This window comes from Babylonia areolata, chromosome 29 (assembly GCF_041734735.1).
Source record: "Babylonia areolata isolate BAREFJ2019XMU chromosome 29, ASM4173473v1, whole genome shotgun sequence".
NCBI classification, from domain to species: Eukaryota; Metazoa; Mollusca; class Gastropoda; order Neogastropoda; family Buccinidae; genus Babylonia; species Babylonia areolata.
The window spans coordinates 16788580-16813032 of NC_134904.1; the positions used below are offsets into that span (position 1 = coordinate 16788580).

Below are 24453 nucleotides of genomic sequence, written 5' to 3' on the forward strand. Positions count from 1 at the left end.
CAACAAAACCAGGAGGAACACTCTCTGTATACATGTTTCATGGGATGGTAGTGGTGGTGGTGGGAGAGGGGTTGGGGGAGTTTGGGGGTGTAGGATGAGGGGGCATGGGGGGGGGGGGGGGGAGCTGCAAAGAAGATACTGGACAGTGTCCACATTAAGTGGTGTTTTCTCCCGTAACAGCCACACATTGTACAGCATGACTTTAAAAAAAACAAAAAACTGAAGAAGTCAACACTGACCTTTCGGAAACAACTGAAGTCAGAGACACCTGTTTTCCACAGACGTCATCAGCACACTCCTCAGAACATCTCCCCAGTTACAGGGGATGAGAATATATATATATATATATATATATATCTGTGCTCCAAATTGGGGGCAGAGGTGGGTGTGTGATTTGAATGCAAACCAACACACATTTGTTTTTTGTTGTTTTTTTTCAACAGTCAAATCGAACACGCATTCCAGATTCACTGCCGGCTTGCTCAGTCTTCAAAGGCACAGTTGTCTTTGAAGCGCAAAGACCTGCATGGCTTTAAAAATCAGCTGAATCGCTGACACAGAAAAACCTAACCAGCTCAGTGGAGCGAGGATGAACTGAGGCCAACTCCTGGGGCTTTCCGAGAGAGAAAAATCACGAAAAACTGGAAAATACTTCGAAAGCTGAATTTCTCTCCCTTACTCCAATAAGTGATAAAAACAAATGTGTTGGGTCTAGAAAGCAACATGGACAAGCCATATGCATGGTGACAGACTAAAGCAAAATATTGAGACAGGTACAGTTAGCAACTTCCAAACACTGTGACTTCAATGTGAGCAGAACTAAAAAAAAAACAACCTCCCACTGTTGCAGTCATAGGATAAATCCAGGGTTTCTGCAGTCTTCTTTCTGTGGTTATCAACTGGTGTCATTATGCTGCTTCACCATCAATTCATGCTGCATCTTACAGACCTCGATGCAATCCTCTCAAAGGAACAAATTCAAACGACCTAACCTCCACTGCAAACATCCAACACACAAAATGTTCCTGAACTGTTCCATTATGACAATGACTGGCCGCACCACAGAGGACATGTCTGGAGGACAGGAAGTACTCTCATTAAGAATCATCATCTTGTTCTGAGGTCATATGGACCGTGAAGAAGAATGAGACCATGCAATCTGGGTTCTCTCTCTGTCTGGGTTTATCCTTGAGGTTTATAAATCAAGCAATAAATCAATCAATAAATCAAATAGAACCCTGCCACTGGTTTATGGAAATATGGACGTCTTACTCTAGTTTAAGTAAGACTGGATACAGATAATACAGTTTAACGGTGTCAGTTCTTGGGGGGGACGGGGGGGGGGGGTTGTTAGGAAGGGACTGTGGGGGTGGACAGATTTCATATGTTGGAAAAGCGTGACAAAATGGCGGTCAACAAGTGGGGTGGGGGGGGGGAAAGCAGACACACACACAAAATTCAGCATGAGCACTTCAACATCAGAACCAAAAGCACATTGCGCAGGTTCAAACTGACAACTGTAGGAAAGTGGAAGTTTAAAAAAAAAAAAAAAGTTTGGGGAGGGGGATGGATAAGTTTGGAGTTGAAGTGGGGGAGGAGGAAAGAGAATAGGGGTGCGAGGGTGGTGAGGGGGAGGGGAGTGACGTAAAAGTTGCAACAAAGCTCACAAATTGGTGTGTGGCGTGTGTGTGTGTGTGTAAATAATATCACTGTCATGCAAGACGCGGCTCACAGAGAAACAGTGCGACAGCTCCAATCTGGGTGCTATTTACAATCATCAAAAATCAACTGTAATACAAGAAAAAACAAAACAAACAAAAAAAAACCCACACACGTTAACAGCCTATTTGAAGAAAACAACGTAATGTATAACAATGCAAAAAACATGGCCGTTAAGAGTTGCGCTGTTAACTTGGATGTTGTCAGACTCTCTTTCCCAACAATACCAGTGCTGCCACAGTGCAAACGTTCAGCACTGCACTTAGCAAGTTTCATCACCATTATTTCCTTATTTCTGTTTCTTTGCAAGAAGATTTAAACTTACTTTAATATTGTAAAAAATTATTTAAAAAATTGTAAAGACCAAAAAAAATTTTTTTTTTTAAACTAAAGACAAAGAAAAACACGTAGTCCATCTTCCCTATCCAAGCAAGGCTTTAGCAGCTAGCTACATGAACTAATTCAAAACGATAATTCTCCACGTTTTTTTTTTTTTCTCTTTTAAATCAAAACAGCTTTACTGTCAGAATAAGAGAATATTACTATCGTTACTTAATACACTGTCCTGAGAACTATACAAAACAATCAAATACCTTCAAAATTTCCACATTATCTCTCCCAACGGCAACAACCAAGAATTGTGCTGTGCTGTGATGTAGGGGCCAATCAGTCTGGAGGTAAAAAGAAACACACCCCCCACCCCCAAAATAATGCTTTTTATTCTGAAAGTGATTCTGTCTACAATCATGACACAAGACAATAGTTCAAATACTGTACGTTTTAAACCTTTTTTTTTTTTCATATTGTTTTAGTTCCAGTGAACAGTCACAGTGCGGGACAAAAGACACCATGGATATCACCCGTCGTTCATTTCTGAACCAAGTCAACACAGTTTTGTAGCCTGCTCCAAGACACGCACACCACGACATAAAGCTTCAAGAGATCCAGCCACACACGATGCGCCCTAAGTACAAACTACAAAAGACGGAAAACAAAGAGATGAATAACGATGCCGTAGTGATGATGATGGTGATGATGATGATGGTGAGTCAGTGTGAGTGATGCTGGCTCTCTTGCTCTCACAAAATTAGTCACAATGCTGTTGACAAGGAGACAGAGGCAGAGAGGGGGGGGAGAGAGATGAAAAATAAAACAGACAAATAGAAGAACTGGATAAATAAGTCCCTTAACCCCCGCCCCACCCCACCTCCCCCCAAAGAAAGGGCAGTTAACAGACGTAACCAATTCAGGGTAGCAGGGGCAGATAAGAAGGGTCAAGGAGACACCGAAAGACTGGACAGATACACCACTCGACTTGTCCTTTCTGTATTCTCTCTCATCAACACTAAACCAGTTAGTGTCAGACAATCCACCATGCATGCAGTGTTGTTACACGAGACAAGAAAGAAAAAAAGGAAAAAGATGAAAGAGTAATTTCACAAATTGTAAAGGAATGGTTTCATTTTCCACATCATTTTCCCCCATCTCATACCAACCAGTCAAAACTGAATGCATTTAAAATAATAATAATAATAATAATAAAAAATGCAAAGACAAAGAAAAACAGGGATAGGATAAAACATGTACAGTTCTTCAGACACAGACAATCTTAACACAGCGTTGCACAAATCTTTGGATCTCAATCTGCACTGCATAAACAACATTTTTCAGTGGACCGAAATACATATCTTATCGGTCTGACTCATCTGCATCCACCTGGAAGAAGCCTGATATCATGTCAAAAAGATCACCTGCAGCCTCTACAGCCGTCATTTCATTCAAATCAAAAGTTGCTATAGAAATACCTAGAGATGAACCAAGACTAACAAATGGGGGGGTGGGGGTGGGGGTGGGGGGAGGAACGAACATGGCTGACACAGAGTACAAGACAGACTGAGAAAAAGAAGAAGAGGAAAGGAGAAAGAAAGGGAAAAGCAACAAGAGAGACAAAAACAACAACAACAAAAAGAATCATGTACCTTTCAGAATTTATTCTGCTCATAAGCTTTCGACTTCCTGTTAGATCTGGTCTCTTGTGAAATTTAACAAAGATGAACTTGAAAAAAACAAACAAAAAAAAAGTTAGTTTTTCCTCAAAGCTTTTTCTCTAAATTTTGAAATCTTAACCCATCCCTTCCCCCCAAAAAACCCCTTGCTTAAAAAATGAACAGGACAGAAGAAGTTCAGGAAATAGGAGGTCAGAGAATCATTTGTTTTTTTTAAATCTTCAAAATGGTATCCAACTGCGGTTTCATGAAAGACAAGGGAGTCAGGATGCATACAGAGGAGAAGCAGTGTGTGACAACATTCTTCTTTTTATCTGTTTACTTATTGAAATGCACATGTACTGACAGCGCCTTTCAACAAGGAAAATGTCAAACAATCGAAGTAAACACAGGTTTTAGGAAGCTGGGACAAGAAGTTGGGAAGATAATGGAGGGTTGAGCTGTCAAAAAAAAAGACAAAAAAAAAGACAAACAAACAAAAAACCAACCTCTTTCTATGTACACAACATACAACAAAACTTAGCAACCTTAACTCATAATGTTCATTAAAAGAAAAAAAAAAAAAAGAAAGAAAAAAAAAGCACACCACTTCAAAAGACACACACGCACACAAAAACAACAACTATGTCCGTAACAAAAACATGTCAACTGAACAGGACGAACTGTTCAAACAAACGTTTCTTCACACATTTATGGATGGCTTCGTTCTCATTAACTAACAACAACAGTGAACATCTTTCTCCCCGATGCCCCTCCCCTCTCCCCTACAATCCCTACCCCTCCTGCTCCTTCGCATGCCCCAAACACACATCAAAAGAATACCATACACACAAACATAACCTCATGCACAAACAAATATTAAAATAAAGAAAACAAAAAACAAACACAAACATAAAACTAAATCATATACTAAACAAAACTGAAGCAATCAAGAACAGATATGTGTGAGTAGGAGTGTGGGGGAGGGGCAGGGGGTAAGAGAGAGAGAGAGAGAGAGAGAGAGAGAGAGAAAGACAAAAAAAGATGAAAAATAGAGAAATAAAGAGAGGGAAGAGACAAAATGAGAGAGGGGGTGAAGGAAGAGGATACAGAGTAACAATTCTCCATACAATGGAGGCATGTGGTTTGAGGAGCAGTAAGTGGGGAAAAAAAAACAACACCACACACAAGCAACCAACAAACAAACCTGATAACCCCAACCTCACATAATACCCCAAAAATCTTAACGTTTTACCCCTCCCACCTCCCAACACACACACACACACACGATAGGAAACCCCAACAGTCAACCAAACAAAAGTAGCATCCATGTAGAGAAAAAGAAAAAAAAAAAGAAAAAAAAGTCTATTATCACTGGGGTGACCCACTCATGAGCAGAGGAAAACACACACACACAACACACACATCCAAATAAATAAAGACGCGCACCACGTCGCAAAAGAGACGCCGATGATGGTGACGTGCCAGTGTAAATCGTTCAGTCCCATGGGAGGAAGCAGGCAGGCTCGATCTACTGTAGTGCTGCACTACACACACTCTCCCTTTTACCAATACCTGCTGCTGGTGATGGATCTTCTCAGGCAAGACAGCAAGTCAGTTAGCAGATCTAAGGGATGAAGTTTTTTTTTTTTGGGGGGGGGGGGGGGGCCAGCGGCCAGGAGGGGAGGGGACAGAGGGGGTGAGGGGAGGTGGGGGCTTGGGAAGCAGGAACAGGGGAACTGCTGGTATTAGTAATGTTCTAAACATCCTACATTGTCCTTGTTACACACATTGATTAACAACAAACCTCCAAAAGGTGGCAGACGTTGGCACAACTTAACAAACTGGCTGGAGTGTGTGTTAGTATGTGTTAAGTGTGTGTGTGTGTGACGTGATGTGTGTGTGTGTAGGGGGGGGGGGGGTGATGGGATTCGTTCAATGTGCATGTGTGTTTGTGTACATGTTGTATGCAGGCAAGCATTTCTGAATGCATGTGCAAGCATGTGTCTGTTAAATCCATGAGCAAGCATGTTAATTTGCTCTCTCCTGCATGTACAACAAGCAGAAACACAAAAATGACATGATTGTGTTTGATCATAGCAGTACAAGATGCCCCCATATCTTTGGTGATACGACTTAAAAAAAACAAAGACACAAACAAACAAACAAAAAACACATTTCCATTAAACGAGAATATCACACATGAGTATATACAGCATAGCATTCTAAGCCCATCAGAAATGTAAACATACATTCTGCAGCAAACAAACCCCAAAGCCTCAGAAATGGAAAATAAAAACAGACCCACCCCCCACACCACCCCAACCCATCTGAAAGAAAGAAGCGGCGGGGAAAGAAAGCAGACAAGGCTGAACAGCCTTTTTGATTGCGGGTCCAACATAAAGCGATCCCTGTATGATGTCAAGGTGCCCCAACAGGTGTGGCTGTGTGCTGCTCTGATGGATAGGTCCAAACTCCACACAGGATGCAAAACGCTACATTGACGCATGCACGCTGAAAGGCATGGGATACTAACGGATGCCACGAATCACAAAAACTGCGCTGGCTATGTCACAACGAACATGGACTGATTCTACTCGACACGCTTCTTAAATTCTACTTCATCTAGGACCAAACAAATACAGGCTGTTCCATTATGACAAGTGTACAGGGAACGATTGAATTAAGACGACCAGGGAGTGGTGCAGGTGGGGGTGGGGGAGCGGGAAGAACTGGTTTTGAAGTCTCCCAGTCAACTTCAATATTAATCCTTTCATCTTTCAAAAGTACAGTGATGTACGGTGAGGGGTACACAGTGAATCCATAAACATAATAATACATACCAAGTACACACGAGATGATGAAAATCTGTTATCCTGTTTGTCATGTATAGGACTGTACATTTCTTCCACACCCACATACAGCTTTGTACACTCTCTGCCGGCAAATAGTCATTATCAACGGAACACAAGTGTTTGTGGTTATCTACCTAACTACAGCACAGCTTGCATGAAAAGAACTGCACCAGGTTATGATTCCTTTGAACGATACAGGTGTATGACTTCCGTCAACAATTGTTTTGTGGTCATCTTATACATATATGCAGAAGATATAAACCAGCTTCCACTTTCAGTTGACCTATGCAGCTGATACTGTCTAGGTTTGTGTTTTTCTTTTATCTGTAAGTGGACAAAGCCATCAGAACAGAGTTAAAAAAAAAAAAAAAAGAAGAAAAAAACAACAACCCTACATCCTGAAGCATCTGTCCAACACGTTCATCAATCATAAAATAGTCTCCTCAAAGACAGCATGTGCCATATGTATGAACGTTTCTGAGCGTATTGTTTCATTTCAGTAACTCCACAAGGCAAGACATAATTGAGTGAAAGCATGTATCCACAATCAGTCAATATCAATAATGTAAACACATCTATACATTAACAAAATAAAACTCTACAACTAACGTAGTGTAGACATACTGATAAATATTCCGTTGTTCCAAAACAGTGAGGGGGTTGGAGGGGAGAGGGGGGAGAGGAAAAAAAGACGTTATGGCCATCCAGGAAAACATAACAGCAAAGACGACAGAGAAAACATGAAAGGGAGGGGGTGGGTGAGGGGCCTGGGGTTGGGTGGCAAAGCTATGATGGTGCAACATCGGCGGTTCAAAACCTCACACAAGGTACCTATACACGCAGAGAACACAGGACATCCATAGTTCAGGTTATAGACCAGACAGATCTGAATTAAAAAGGGAGGAGAAGAAACTACCTACACATACCCATCCATCTCCACGCTGTTGTTCACAGTTCTGACCAAAATATCCTGCACAGGGACACACAGAGAAGGGGGGTGGGGGGACTGTGGGGGGGGGGGGGGGGAGAGGGCATGGGGGGTGGGGAGGGCTGGAAGGAGTCCTTATCAGTTCATCTCAACCTATGCTGGAGCCCTTTTCTTTTTTCTTTTTTTTTTCCCCCCTTTTTTTTTTTAACTCCCTGGGAGGGTTCTTCCAGTTCACACATTTTAATTGCTTCAGCCCGTCGGTGCAGAGCTGATCTCCCTTTGCACAGAGGTGAGAAAGAGAGGGAGAGGTTGTGGCCCTTGCACCGTGTCCTAGCGGTGGCTATGGTTAGCGGCATTCCCATACTTTGACCGTAGTGTCCACACTCCCTGTCACCACGTAGGGTGAAGTCTTGTGCATGTCTGCAACACATGGCAATAAAAACCCAACGTATTTTGACTTCTGGAACGCAAGACATAACACTAAATTCCACTTGTTGCTGCTTTGTGTGTTTGAAATGTCTTTTGCTTCTGAGAATAAGATGTTTAAACCAACATTCATTATGTATATATAATATACATATTATATCTATCTATCTACATACATGCATACTTTTTTCGTTTCTTTTTTAAATTTTATTTTTTAAGCATCCAAATGCTTTGTCACCAACACTAAATACCTTAACACCCAACACCATAAGTAAAATAGAAAAAAAAAAATGCTGATGCACAAAAGCTTAGTTCAAGGTCTAATCAAATCAAATCAATTCGGTTTTCATACAGCCCAGGTGACCACAAAGTCCAATTCTGCACTGCCTAAACAGGAAGAAGAAAAAACTATGCAGAGAATACACATTCTGCCATGGCAACCTCATATCCTTCAGGATTTTCTAGTTGTTGTTGTTCTTGCTGCAGAAAACACAAAGTCTGACACCTTCGTCTTATCCATGGGATGCCCGAGAATCATTTCCAATCTGACCGTATAACAACAGGCTCCAATCAAATACGAACATGCAGAGTGATGTCAAGTCATGTTGAACTAAGTTCTCCACACATCTCAGTAAAAACTGTAAAGATCACAGGACCAGGCAACACTGAAGAAGGTTGGTGTGTTTGGTGCATGGCAAAAATAGCCAGTTGAAAACATACAGCACAGTCATTCTACAGAATGCAAAACTGAACAAAACGACTGCATCTCAGTGACCAAAAATCATAATGATATCTTGGCATCTAGACTGATGGTATGAAAAGACAAGTTCTCTCTCCATCAACCAGCACGGCCATTTCAAACAGACACATGTGTACACATGCTCATCATGTGGTGTGGCAGCACAGTGGGAAAGCATCTGCCTGGGAAGCTTAAGAATCTGAACGCACAGGATCAAATCCCACTTGCCATAATTTTCTTCCCCTCCGCCAGACCTTGAGTGGTGGTCTGGTTGCGAGTCATTCAGATGAGCTGACAAACCAAGGTTCTGTGTGCAGCATACACTTAGCACAGGTAAAGAACCCATGGCAACAAAACGGTTGTCCTGGCAAAACTCTGTAGAAAAATCCTCTTTGATAGGAAAACAAAGTTCTACACTTGCTGACTGAAAAAAAAAGAGGAGAAAAATATAAAGTAGTGCTGCACTGTGGAAGTGCACTCTCAGCGAGGAGAGAAGTTAGAATGTAACACTCACAACTCAGTGTGACACATCCATGGGAATAAACACATCACGCCAACACTCCTGACCGTGTGCATACACACACCAATGCTCCACACACCCATGACCGTGCATGTCCACACAAACACCCCTGCATGCACACACGCAAGTTTCAAGTTTCACGTTTTAATTATCCTTTCACTCCTACTGGAGTATGGAGGATTACTACAAAATAAACTTTTCATGCCCAGAACAAACATTTCCAAATACACAACAATGTCACATAAAAGTTGAAAAAACACAAATGTCTTTTAACTCCAAAAGTATAACTAGGCAACATTTGCAAATCTAATCATCTTACAGCTAAAATGACTTTTTTGCCTCCTTTGAGCATATTACAAAAATTAAAAATCGATTTTGGAGACAAATACTTTTTAGGAACATATCTATTTCGTAAATGATCACAGTTGGGACATTCCATTATAAAATGAAACTCATCACCAATCACAGACATGTTACAAACCCTACAAAGCCGTAACTCTCGTGGTATGCCTTTGTGTCTCCCTGTTTCTATTTCCAGCTTATGATTACTACTTTGAAATCTGAAGAAGCTGATAACGTAATTATCAGGCATTTGACTTATATATTTTTCTCTACAGCAGCAGCACGTACCCAGAGAGGTGACGAAATGGGAGTGCGCCTGTAGAGTTTTGTGGTTGCGCTTGTTGGGCAGGTCCCAGATGCGCAGAGTCTTGTCGTCTGAGGCGGAGAGCAGGTACTTTCCACCCATGTGGAACACCAGACCTCGCACCCAGTTGTCATGACCGATCTGAAATCAGACCCACACACACAATCACTCACACAGTCTGCTTTTCCACTGACTGCTTCAAGATGTCTCATCATGTGACACAGTCTTGGACGCACTCACTATAACCAGTGTGCAGTGAAGCTGACCCTCCGAGTCAGAGACTCTGAACAAAGCCAAAAGTACAACATATCTATGTTTGTACGAATCATCTATCTAATGATGCTGATGTACAATAAAGTAGCATGATGATGATGATGATCATGGATATGGACTGAACAGATGAGGTTTGCAAGAAGAAATGCAATCACAGAGAAGCCTACCCCTGAATCTATCAGTTTTACAGTCTTTAAAAATCCCAATTTATCAGTAATACCACGTCACAATTCCACACCTGATTATACAGTTGTTGTTGTTTTTTGGGGGTTTTTTGGTAGTTTTGAGCTTGTTGCACAGCTAAAGACAACACTCATGCTCATTTTGCCTTTGGTGGTGTTCCACTCTCATCCTCTATGTTACTGTTCAAAGTTTTGTCACATGTTCCTCTCTGTTGCCAAGTCATTTTGTGGCTATTTTAACTTCTGATTCTGACAGAATGCTGGTGTACGCAAGACTAGGCTGCCATTATGACTGACTGAAGAAATCAACTGCATGCAATTTATTTACAAAAAAAAAAAAAAAAAAAAAATCTTTGTTACATTTTCAAAATATGGGGCCTACTTTGTTCGTTTTCCAGAGCAAATACAGACAAATCAGGACAATAGGTATATCTGTATTCAACACTAATTCTCTTCCTCTGATAATCATACACAATTTTTCAGCCTTGCATCTGTGAACAGGTTCAACACTGGGCTTATATCAGAGATTAACATAAAGTTGGTCCAACAGCAAAGTGAGATCCATATGACCAATAGTTTCTCCACTGCAATGGAGATTCATTTACAGCTTTGTCTTTTGCGAAGGACTATGGCTCTCGAACTAGGAGGCAAGATTGCACTGGTTCTTAGTGCTGCAGCCTTGGGGGATACTTGGCCTTTGGGGACCATCCCAACACCAACTGTCCAAAAGCTCTCTTGGCCAAGACAGTGGGGATTAACTTGGGCAAGACACTCTCCACTATAAATAATTAAATTCTATCCCAGACGGGACAGCAGCTGCCTCCACTGCTGTTCTGATGGTCACAGTCTGATACAACTGTCCTACATACATCATTCATGTGTAGGGGGAGAGATAAACTGGGAACCTGATGAGAGGGATTGACCAGAAGCTGACTGAGACACACACACCCCCCCACCCGCCACTCCCTCCCCCCTCCACACACACACACACCCCTCTGATTTCTCCTACTATTAGAGCAGTGAAGCCTTCACCTTTTCTAACACTACTCTAAAACAACACCAAAAACAAAGAGAGGCAAGGCCTTCAAGACTCACTTGTGATACACTTAAAAAAAAAAAAAAAAATCTAATCGTTAAAATGTGTTCTGTATTTGTTATTATAAAGCTTCAAGGTAAAAAAAATAAAAATAAAAAATAAAAAATAAAGTCCTAACCAGATTCGAACCCCGCATGTTCGGGTGAGAAGAAACTGTCTTACCCATTACACTATCGTGGCTCTTTAACTGGCACTCTAAAATTTAATATTTGAACATACTTTTTTAAAGGGTGATAAATCAATTGCGGTATTCGCAGTGAGAACGCTGTTTAAATCATATTATTCTGGTGTATCTTGGGCATTCAAAAAATCTTTAAGGGCAATAAAAAAAAAAAAAAAATTCTTTTTAAGTCCATGGTAAAGGAGACGTGGCTATCGCCGCAATCACACTGCAACATTTAGCCGTTTTCTCTAGATCTAGATAGATGTACAAGTTTAGTTACACCCGCCGGGAATGTAGTACGACATGGTCGATTCAATTTCTCTTTTATGTTCATTCTAGTTTTATAGTTTTAAAGTTGATATGAAAATTTAGTATTTTGTTAAACTAACAACATGTAGAACCAAGTACAAGTACTTCTAAACGTCGTATAAAGTGAAAAGGACTTCATTTTGAGAAAAGTCAAGACTGGAAATTTTTTCGTTTCATCAATTCAAGGGTATCAACTCCCATGGTTTACAATTTTTAACTGTGAATTCCGACTGATTCTGTGGATATTTTTATGGCAGTTTGGGGCATAATCCAGTAAGCGATGAGGCGTTCACAAATCTTTCTCTGAATAAATATTTAACGGTCTCCTTCTCCAACTGTCCATCGCATGTTATCGTGTATTGTCCACTGAATATGATTGAACAGGCAGGTCAACAACTTGAAACAAAATGGCGTCGTTCGCGTTAACAAAGAATATGAGCACGCGCTTTGAATGTGTATAAATATGTGTACGCAACTGATTTTTGCCCATGACCTTCAGGGCTCAGCCAATAGATCTATAAAGTCCACTCGTCGTATTGATTTTAGTATTTTCCAAAAAGACCACTTGGGCGAATGAACATAGTGAAAGCCCTGTACACTGAGAGTAAAACACACAAGCTTTTTATGTATTGAGTATAATTTCAAAATGTAATGTTTAAGACGAGAAAGATCAGTTTAAAGCAAATTAATTCCCCTAGCATTAATTACAGATTAATTTCCCCTTTTTACTATCTGCACCAAAACGTTTGCAAAATAAATAAAACTTCCATGCTTAGCAAAAGAAGTTCATGTTTGAACAAAAAATGATAATAATGACTGCTCTTGTTGTTGTGTCAGAATATCAGATCAAAGTGCCAAGTTTAGAGAATAAAAAATATATAAATATAACAGTAAATTCAGCTTGCATATAATCTGGCTTCTTTTTTTAATTTTTTTGTGCCCATCCCAGAGGTGCAGTATTGTTTTAAACAAGATGACTGGAAAGAACTGAATTTTTCCTATTTTTATGCCTAATTTGGTGTCAACTGACAAAGTATTTGCAGAGAAAATGTCAATGTTAAAGTTTACCACGGACACACAGACACACACAGACAACCGAACACCGGGTTAAAACATAGACTCACTTTGTTTACACAAGCGAGTCAAAAACAGAAGAGAGATTGTATCAACAGAATGGCAAGAGTCAACCACAGAACGAACAAACAGCAATAAGCAAAGCACAAACAACCAGAAAGCAGGAAAGAGAAGACAGAGGAAAAAGAAAAAGAAAAAAAAAAAAAAAAAGAAAGAAAGAAAGACAAAGAAAGGAAATACCTGTACTGTACACTATTTTGAATCATGGCCACAAGAAGAAAAACAAGAACGTCAGAGAATCGACAGACAGACAGAAAATACGGAAAAAAAACTTAGCCGTATGGAGAGCACAGGAACAGGAGTCATGATGGCTGCCTGAAAAAGAGGGCGCTAGCCAGCAGGACAAAGGGGAGGTTACCTACTTCCGGGAGGTTATCGGCCGCAGTTGCTTTCGTTTTCTCCGCGTAGGCAGATAGTAATTTGCACAGGACAGAAATGTCAGACCCCTGCTGGAGTCTACACTAGTTGGGTCACGGTTAAGTATGTGTAATTAATTTTTTTTTTTAAACCCCAACCTCCCTGAACTATTTGGCAAGACAGGGAACTGGGGGATGGGGGCCAGGCACTGACCAAGGTGAAGAGACACAGCCCAGTGCCGACGTCCCAGAACTTGATGGTCTTGTCTCTCGATCCTGAAGCCAGGAAGGGACCTGGCTGCTTGTTCTTAGTCTGTGAAAGTAACGACAACAAAAAAGAAATGACAGACATGGTCAACATTTTGGCTTCATATTTTCTTGTATTTCTTTTCTTGCATTTCTTTTTTTTTTTTTTTTTTTTTTTTACACAACAACAAAAAAAAAGGCACAGTCAACGTTCTACTAATTTGTTTTTTTCTTCTTTTCTTTCTTTGAGATGCATGAAGTGAATAACAAAAATTACATTCACAATCAATGTTTTGCTTTATTTCTTTTTCTTTCTTTTTTTTTTTTTTTTTCAAGCAGAGACGTATAAACTTATAAACTTTTTTCTTTTCCAGCAAAGACATGTTGAGTGATAAACAAAATAGACAGGCACAGTCAATGTTTCAATTCTTCTTTTACAATACAGATATATTTTGTGACAAAAACATCAAAATAAAATAAAAAGACAGGAGAAAAAAAAAAAAGATAGGCAGTGTCAATATTTTGCTTAATTTTTTCTTCTTCTTTCTTTTCCAGTAGAGAGGTATGAAGTGACAATCAAAAAAAGACAGGCACGGTCATCGTTTTGCTCAATTTTTCACAACAGTCGATTTGGGCTTAGTTTTTTTTCTTTCTTTCCTTCCCTTTCCAGCAGAGATACATAAAGAGACAACACACACACACACACACATAAAAAAAGAAAGACACAGTCAACATTCTACTTTTTTTCTTTTCCTGCCGGTGGAAAAAGCGAGGAATCCAATCAGTATCATTTGTTTTGTGAGACACATCAGCACTTAATAATACTCCACAAAAATGTATTGTGATTTTTTTTTTTTTTTTTTTTTTTTTTACTTCAGCCACCGCAGATTCCTCTGCATAGAATGTTGTATTGCACTGTATTGTTTTGTGATGAATAGTATCATACTGCATTCTATTCATTGTGTTGTATTTCAATCTTAAAATCAAAACAAGCCTAAAATAGCCCCAATACCCTGACTTCCGGATGAAAGCACACACTCATACACATACACACACGCACTCACGCACACATAAAAGAAACTTCTGCTATGAGCATTCTGAACACAAAAAACAAAACGATTTTAAAAAGACATAGAAATCTGTTGTGACAAAAAGAGTAATACGATACAATACAAAACCAACCAACCAATCAACCAAACAAACAAAAAAGACCCAAAAAGTGAGCAACAAGCACAGCACTGACGTCCATGTTGGCAGCCTCAGCGATGGCAGGGGCCGAGGACTCAGGGGCCCAGGCTAGACACTCCACCACGTGCTCGTGCTCTCGCAGCTCCATCTTGCACTCCTTGTTGGACACCACCCACACACGCAGGGTCTGCAAACACACACACACACACACACACACACACACACACACCACACCACACCACACACACACACACCCACAACACACCCACACCACACCACACACACACACACACACACACCACACACACACACACCCACAACACACCCACACCACACCACACACACAACACACACACATCACACCACACCACACACCACACCACACCACACACACACTACACCTGTACTTACTCCTCTCACAAATACATCACTCAGGGTAATTACCCTCTTAGTGCCATTGAACATATCACGTAGCACAGTGATGTCACTGATGATGTCACTAGGAAACGGGGAAATAACTCTGGTAGTGGTACATCTCCAGACTATTTTCTCAGTTTTCGGCTTATTGTTTTGGATATCGTTGTATGACTTGAAACACCAATTTCTATGGTTTTCTCCAGGCACTGAAGAGGTTGAAAAAAATAAAATAAAAAAGGGGTGTGTGGGGGGGTGGGGGGGTGTAAACTCAAAAGATCCAAAAGCCTATTATGGCTGTAGAGGCAGTGAATTCATATTCACTGTGTCTGGGGCTCAGCATAGGAAGTTTCTTCAACCTTTTTTTACCATGATACCACACATGGGTTGAAGATGAAGAAAGCGTCATTTTAGAAGACACTCTCCACCCAAAAAGACCTTGACTTGTCTTTTTTTTCTGTTTTTAATGTCCAATGCCAAAAATAATATATGCAAAATTATCTGCATGCAATAATACCCTCTTCAGAAAAAAGAATAACTTTTTTTTCATGTAACACTAGCAGACTACTACAGTTGTCTAGACTTCAGTCCAGACCTTTCGGAATTTACACCCTAATCTTTGTTAAAAGATGACAAATACATGTTCATTACTTTTAGCTGATCCATGAAACAATATGACAGATACCTGCCATCGAACATTCATTAGTTTCACCTGATCATTGTAACAACATGATTAATACATGTTATCTGCCATTCATCAGTTTTAGCTGATGTTGTAACAATATGATAGATACCTCTCATTATTTCACCTGATCATTGGAACAATATGATCAATACATGTCATTAGTTTTACCTGATCACTGCTACAATATGATAGATACCTGCCATCTTAACAGTCAATAGTTTTACCTGATCATTGTAACAATATGATTGGTACAAGTTACCTACCATTCATCAGTCACCTGATCACTGAAGAAGATGCGCTATAGCAAGACGTCTTAATGAATGAATAAACATGTCACCAACCATTTGTTAGTTTTACCTGATCATTGTAACAATATGGCAGACACCTGTCAGTGACCATTGGTCAGCTTTACCTGATCGTTGGAACAGCTGGCTAGTAGAGAGCCGTCCTGGTTGACCCTGACCATGCGCACCCACTCTCTGTGACCCTCAAATGTCTTCACACAGTAGCTGAGGACAGAAAACCCAGCATATCACCCCTGCTGAGACAACAGCTACAAACAATCATCACTCAGCACAGGGTTTCCCACAGGTGTGACCAAACAAAATTCCTTCTCTTTTTTTTTCCAGATCTTTTCCAGACCAAACTGAAAATTTTCCATTCCAAAACACAAAGCTAAACCGAATAAAAAAAGAAAAAAAAGAAAAAAAATTCTGCTAACTGCTGATGAGAGGGATGAGCAAATATCCTAGGATCCATGTTCAACTTTCTTTACTTTTTTTCCATTTCAAATGCACAAAGCCATTTATTGAATGGCACTGGTCAAGGTTTCTTTATATTAAAATCCCAAGACTTTTCCAGACACTGAACAGCAAACTACACTTTTCCAAGACTGCCAGCCCTGAAAATAGTTCTCTCATTTTTCAACAAATTCTCCAGTGCAAGCCCTGTGAACATAAAATGTATGCTTTGGCAAATCCACACACCAGCAATCAGAACGGTTCTTTATCATTAGACTGCAATGGTGCAAGAAATGTTTTCAAATTATGGATATCACATCCCTATATATACTGCCATGAATGAGCTTCTAGACATGACCGTTTGGACGCTCAGAGAGAGGGAAATAAAAACAAAGACACAAAGAGAGACCGACAATAGTCTCACTCTCTAAAAGAGAGACAGAGATAGAGAGAGAGAGACCAAGACAGACTGACAGTCACAAACAAATACATCAGTCTCTGATCAATGCATTTCTCATTCTTTTGTTGTTATGCTCACTTGTGAGCACACAATTACCAATCAATACAGAAAACTGCTGAATTAATACAAACCACTAACCAAAAAACAATCAACAGCAATGAAACTCTACAAAAATGTACAAGACAGCACAACACAAGCTCATACACGAGAGAGAGAGAGAGAGAGAGAGAGAGAGAGAGAGAGCAGAAAAGACAGGAAGAGAAAATGAGAATGAGAGACGCATACAATGTGAAATCCACACAGGAACCCCAACTCACCCAGTGGCTACTTCCCACATTTTGATGGTTTTGTCTCGAGAAGCAGAGACGATGAAATCTCCGTTGGGCATGAAGGTCACACTGGATACGTTGTGATCATGACCTGTCAGGGCCAACACACTGTCAGTCACAAGTGGAAACACACACACACACACACACACCACACACACACACAGAGCACATGCTAACAAAAAAGCTAATATCACTTACAGCGGAAAGACGTAAAACTAAAGACCACTACCAACAAGAAATGCAAACCCCTCTAAGCTCTTTTTTTGTTGAACATTTTGGATAATTTGGGGGTGAACATTTCTGAATTTTTTAGGAATACACAGACCCTCAGTCACATTGGCTTATGCACAACCTTTACCAACACAGCATGCATACCCTGTTCACCAGCAACGCTGTCTGATGTACACAATACGTCATAAATACCACTCTCTCTTTGTTTCGGTCAACAAACAAAAAAAAGTCATCTTCTAGGCCACAACATGAAGAATAAATTCCCTTGATCATCAGAGTCTGGGATGGAAGTGAAGTGTGTGTGGATGTGTTGCAGTGAGTGAAAGGTGGAGATGCACTGTGACCTGTTCTCTGTCTCTCTCGCTCTGCATTTCTGTTGTCTCTGTCACTCTCTCTATACGTGTGTGAACAAACAGCTGGGAGTATGTCATGATCTGAAGAGAGAGAGAAAGAGAGAGAGAGACAGAGAGAGAGAGAGAGTGCAAGCACATGTGCGTGTGTGTGTCTTTTGTGTGTAATTTCCATTATATAAAAATAATTACTTCTGAGAGCTCTGATAGTAGTAATGTAGCACGGTGATCGATATATCATTCTGGCATCTTCAATAGTTTGGAAGATAAGACTGAACTATGATTACAAGCATGATTTATTTCCATTTTTCTGAAACTCCAGTCAGCTGGCAATCATGGCTAACACTTGTACACGGACACACACACTAACATGAACATGCACAATGTTTATGCTGACATGCACACACACACACACTCCCTCACTCTGAACAGTCTGACAAGTTGACATCCTGAGGTAAAACGCCAGCCTGTACACACGGACTTACCATACAGGGTCTTGAGGCACTCAAACCCTTGAAAGTCCCATAACTTGATGGTCATGTCTGCCGAACAGGAGGCTGGACAGAAAACAGCAGTCAAATCATCAGTACCCAATATCCATACCATCTGGTCTCACCCTTTCTCCCAAGTGTGACTGGAAAATCAATCTGATCATCTAGTCATTCAGATGAGGCGATAAACGGAGGTCCCGTGTGCAGCATGCACATGGCGCACTGAGACATCTGAGGGTACAGAAGTGAACCCTACACTCAACATAATCCCCCCCCACCTCCCTCCACTATACCTTTATTTGTGGTCTGGACACTTTTCACTCAAATAAAAATTTTTAATTTTTTTGAAAACGCCTATTGACAGACCTTCCATCCCTTTCCAATGACATTCAGTTATAATCCATGCAGACTCCTCTCTTTAAATTTGTTTCATGCTTTTGTTTCAGGGAGGAAAGCGCTCAACAAGTATCCATTGTTATTACTAAAATTATAAACAGAGGTCAGTGTACAGCATGTGCTTAGCGCACGTTGAAGAATCCACGGCAAAAAAAAAAAAAAAAGGCTGTCCTTGGTAAAATCATGGAGCAAAATCCACCTTGGTTTTAAAACAAATACACTTTTAAAAACAAATACAAATGATACGAATACTGACCCAAGAGTTTTCCAGTGCTATCAAACGCCACATCTTGAACGGAGTCTGTGTGCCCCTTTAATGTCCTCTCATAATCCCCTGTTTCGTAGTCCCAAACCTGTCCCAACACAACACACACAGTCAGCTGGGTAGTTAGCATCAAATTCTCATGACAGGTAGTAACTTAAAGTAAAAGGGGCGTGTGTGTGTGTGTGTGTGTGTGTGTGTGTGTGTGTGTGAATGCAAGAGAGTGTACGTGTATGACTATGACTTGAGAGTGAGTGTGAGTGTTAACTCGTGAGTGTGTGTGTGTTAATGTACGTGTGTCTGTGTGTGATTGCTCATGCAATGTGTATGTGAGTGTGTGAAAGCATCCATACACGTGTTGTGTGTTTTGATAGTTTCAGAATTTGTTGGTTGTATTTTTGATTGTATACTATTTACGATTGTGTGCTATGACTTGTGTGTGTGTGCATGTGGATGTGTTTGTGTGTATTGTGGGTGTGTGTGTGTGTGTGTGTGTGTGTGGTGGTGGGGGGGGGGGGAATGAATAATCTTTAATTATGTTTGGTATCTTGTGTTCAATTTTTCCTTTTTGATATATATATATATATTTACATATATATGTGTTCTATTTGTAAACGCATAGGGCTTATTTTCAAGATTAGGCATAAATGCTCATAATAATAACAATAATAATAACAATAAAAATAATAATAATCCTGCATGCATAGCGTTTCTCAGTATATGATCCGATCTTTAAACGAAACTGTACAAACCAACACAACTCAACAAAACAAATCCTTCAAAAATACACAAAACAATAACAGGACAGAAAATCAGACCCCTGCCGGACTTTGTAGCACCAGTGGGTCACGGTATGGCATGTGTTACCAAACTGTATTCCCAATCACACACCACTACAACAATCGAACAAGCCCCGACGGACCACAGGACCACCGGAAGAGGAAGAAGAAGAAGTATGTGTGTGTGACTGACCTTGATAGTGGCATCCTCACTGGTGGACACCATGAGGGAGTACACAGGGTGGATCACCACCCGCGTGACGGGGCTGCGATGCCCGCTCAGTGAGTACCGCTCCGGGGGACGGGGGATCCACTCTGAGGGGGAGCGGCGGTCGCGGGTCGGGGCCCCCGAGTTCACCTCCTTCTCCGCCTCGGCCAGCTTGGCTTCCAGGTCCATGACCTGCGTGGGAGGCACAGGGACAGGTAGACACACACACACACAAACACACTCCGCCTTGTTCACCATTATACATGCAGGAACACACACACGTACATGTAATATATAGACAGACAAAGTGACGGGCGCAATAGCCGAGTGGTTAAAGCGTTGGACTGTCAATCTGACGGTCCCGGGTTCGAATCACGGTGACGGCGCCTGGTGGGTAAAGGGTGGAGATTTTTACGATCTCCCAGCTCAACATATGTGCAGACCTGCTAGTGCCTGAACCCCCTTCGTGTGTATATTCAAGCAGAAGATCAAATACGCACGTTAAAGATCCTGTAATCCATGTCAGCGTTCGGTGGGTTATGGAAACAAGAACATACCCAGCATGCACACCCCCGAAAACGGAGTATGGCTGCCTACATGGCGGGATAAAAACGGTCATACACGTAAAAGCTCACTCGTGTGCATACGAGTGAACACAGAAGAAGAAGAAGACAGACAAAGTCATGAAGTACATAGCCTATTCACCAATAGGTATTTATCTTGCGACAGGGTGTGGACACAATGTATTAAAACTTCAATCCTACTAACGATTTCCTGTGTGTGCATCATTTTTTTGACACTGTAATTTGTCCACAAGAGAGAGAGAGAGAGAGAGAGAGAGAGAGAGAGAGAGAGAGAATACAGAGACAGAGAGAATCTGAGAAACAGTAAAACTGACAGTGAGGGAGAGAGGAAATTAATGTTATGCATCCAAAACTAATATAGATAAAATAAAATAAAATAAATAAAATAAAATAAAATAAAGTAAAAATCACCACATCCGTTCTGAAGTGAAACAGAGCTGCATTTTTGGAATAGTTACTGTGATTCTTTCTTTTAAACAGTAATTTCTTTGTAGTGCGACACAAACCCTTACTTACCCTTTTCTGAAGTCGAATGACTGATGTCCATTTCTTTTCAAGTAAGCCACTGTATTTCTTTTCAATCTCTCCTGACTGTAAAAGAAAAAACAACATGCACTGAGGAGTACTGCACAGAGTGTTTTGATGTGCAGTGTGTGTGTGTGTGTGTGTGTGTGTGTGTGTGTGTGTGTGTGTGTGTGTGTGTTAGCATATGTGTGTATGCAAATGTCTGTGCATGTGTTCATGTTTATGCCTGCATATATGTGTGTTAAGTATATGAATGCATTGCTGAGTCAGTGCATAAGTGAATGACAAAACCAATCATATTCTAAAAAGTGAAAGTGTCAAAACAAAAACGCCTCGAAATGTGGGAGTTGCAGTCCATGAATTCAGAGAAAGAAGAAGAAGAAGGGGGCAACTGAAACTCACTACACACTAAAAGCCAAATCATTTGATAAGGTGCTATATAAATAAAGTTATCAATGACCTGTATTATTACAGCTACGTACCATAGAAGCTTCCTTCTGGAAGTGCTCAAGAGCAGTGTGGAAGCCATTGGCACTCAGGTAGTCAGCAATCGCCTTATTTCTGAAAGCACAGAACAAACACCTCAGCAGACTGATCAAAACTGAATGTCTGGCTGTCATTCTTCCTTACACACTATCCCTTTCAAGCATTAAACTAAGGCGTGGATGACTGTGCATGCGTGTGTGTGTGTGTGTGCAAATGGCGGCATACACAAGTAAGAAAATATTTACAACAGCTCACACAAAATGAATAGGACCTGTAAATTTTTGTTGAAAAGAAATGAATCACTGGGAGTTACAAGTATGAATGCATAATCATGTGTACCACTGTGTTATTTATTGTCTCTGCATACATTATATTTGATGGACATGCACTGTGTGTGTGTGTGTGTGTGTGTGTGTGTGTGTGTGTGTGTGTGTGTTGTGTGTGTGAATGATTGTGAGAGGTAGGAAATTGTTTGCATGTGTCACATCAAGTCCAAATAATCTTTAATGAGGGTTACTGAGTAAAGTTACACAGCTTTTTTTCCATCTGACTTTCTCCCTCTGTGTGTGTGTGTGTGTTGCAGGGGCTGGGGGAGGGGGGCTTAGGGGGGTGGGGTGGGGGGGCACAGGTGTGTATGTGCATGCATTTTGATCACAAACACCACATGCACAAACAGAAAGAGAGACCATAGACAGAGAGACCATCAAGACTGTTTGTCAAACACAAATTTTTCATAAATCTACAATAATAATTTCCTTTTGATTAAATATTTTCCTCATGCCTTATTGTAAAGCAGTTTCAACAACAACAATATCAATGCTAAAAAAAAAACTAAAAAAAAACATCTCCATCTGAAATAACCTGACGATTAATAATATGACTACTCCTGTTACCAAGGGTACAACTGCAGCGATTCCAATACTAGTTACCTTTACAGACAAAAATGTCAAGAGGTATCAATTATCCTCGTCTGAAGCTTTTCAGAATGCTTTAATTAATATCAGAAGAGGATAGACCTGGAAAGTTTGGGGGGTGGGGGAGGGGGTGTGAGGGGAATTGGGGGGGGGGCAGGGGGCTGGGGGTGGGGGGTGGGTGGGGGGTTGAAAGATCAGGGGCAAAAGAGAGGAAAGGGATGTTGAAGAAACAGAGAATAAACAAGAACAAGAAACAAAAAATCAGGGTAGTGAAATAAGCAATTATGATCATAATTATCTGTTGTACTTTTGTTATCCAGCTCTCAAGGCAAGGAGAAAAATGAAATTAAACCATAATCACAGAAAAAAGGAACAAATAAAAAATGAAATAAAGACAGGACATTAGGACACACTCAGTATACATTTATATATCCATAGGTGCACTATTTTCCTATGTGATGAAAAAGCATGTACATACATCTATGAAAAGTATACACGTAGTGACATACTCACAAACACACCTTTTCATATGTGTGTGTGTGTGTGTGTGTGTGTGTGTGTGCGCGCGCGCGCGCATGCGTGACTGCATGCATGTGGGTGTGTAAACTGCATGCAGATTGAGAACTATAGGATAAAGGCACATGTTATGCCAGCAGATTTTCTAACTGTATATCATTTTCTGTATTTTACTTTTTTATAGGGAAAAGAGTAGCATATGAGAGAGAGAGAGAGAGAGAGAGAGAGAGAGAGAGAGAGAGAGAGAGAGAGAGCAAGCGAGCAAGCAAAATGTGACTGATCATTTGACTGGTTTTTGCCCTCTGGGATGGTGTGTGTGAATAAAATTATGATGTCAATTCCTCTGAATAAAATTGTGGTTTAAATTCCTCTGATAAATTGTAATACTATTACTAATAAATGCAATATTTCTTGCTCATCAAACTACATCCTTTTGACACTGTAAAAATATTTGCATTCATATCCAGGTTTCAGATGACAGTTTCACTTTTCCACTTTTTTTGTGGGTGGCAATAGTAATCCTTTCCTTTCATTATGTACCATACATATCAAAATGTGTGGAGGCATGTAGGGGAGGGGTGGAAGTGGGGTGGGTGGGAAGGGAGAAAGAGTGAGTTAACTTAAAGAGAGGGGGTAGAGAGACAGACACAGGGAGAGAGAAAAGAAAAAAGAAAGAACACACAAAAAAAAAACTTTTGAAGTGGGGAAAAATCCACAAGCTGAGACTGAGAGGATACAGATGTAAATGAAACACAACAGTGAAAGTGCATGCACACACACACACACACACACACACACACACACACACACACACACACACACACACACGTGTATTTATAATTCATGCATGCTTATCAGCGGTAAGCAGACACATATTTTATTCATAGACAATCACACTTTTTTTCTCTCACTGACTCAGATTACTACTTCTCAACATTTTCCACTTCCCTTCACCTAAGCGCACTGCTCTCTTTCCCCTTCTCGTGTTTGCGACTCACTCCCTGCTGAAACTGACTTCCCCAAAGTAATGCCCATCCACAGACAACCCACCTTTTCAAAGGAGGAAACCAGCTAAGAGACCCCATCACTCAGTGAGTCTGCATGCATCCCTTTGAGTTTCATTTGAAAGCCCTGTGATCTCCAGATCTCTGTCACTAGTGTCAGTCTTTGCCAATCCAGTTCAAAGTAATGGCAATTGTCCAAGCTGTCGCTGTGCTGAGACAACTTCAACAATGTGTCAGGGATATCGGCATTCAGCCCTCTGGTCTTCAAACTTAAGTCAGTCATTTTGCAAGGCCAGATCATTTTTGTTTTAAAC

At 40.7% G+C, this 24453-nt stretch overlaps 1 protein-coding gene across 1 annotated transcript in view; it reads right to left on the reverse strand.

Annotated features, from left to right (window-relative positions):
* Positions 1–5365: 5365 nt before the first annotated feature.
* LOC143274770 (lissencephaly-1 homolog) overlaps positions 5366–24453 on the reverse strand; it is a 39049-nt gene continuing 19961 nt past the window's right edge. The window contains exons 3-13 of the mRNA XM_076578694.1: positions 21702–21780; positions 21211–21285; positions 20096–20302; positions 19118–19214; positions 18460–18531; positions 17382–17484; positions 16277–16373; positions 14821–14952; positions 13546–13644; positions 9803–9959; positions 5366–7907 (exon numbers count right to left, since the gene is read on the reverse strand). Of these exons, the coding sequence (XP_076434809.1) occupies positions 7834–7907; positions 9803–9959; positions 13546–13644; positions 14821–14952; positions 16277–16373; positions 17382–17484; positions 18460–18531; positions 19118–19214; positions 20096–20302; positions 21211–21285; positions 21702–21780 (1192 nt within the window). The 3' untranslated portion in view covers positions 5366–7833. The remainder of the gene's footprint in view (positions 7908–9802; positions 9960–13545; positions 13645–14820; positions 14953–16276; positions 16374–17381; positions 17485–18459; positions 18532–19117; positions 19215–20095; positions 20303–21210; positions 21286–21701; positions 21781–24453) is intronic.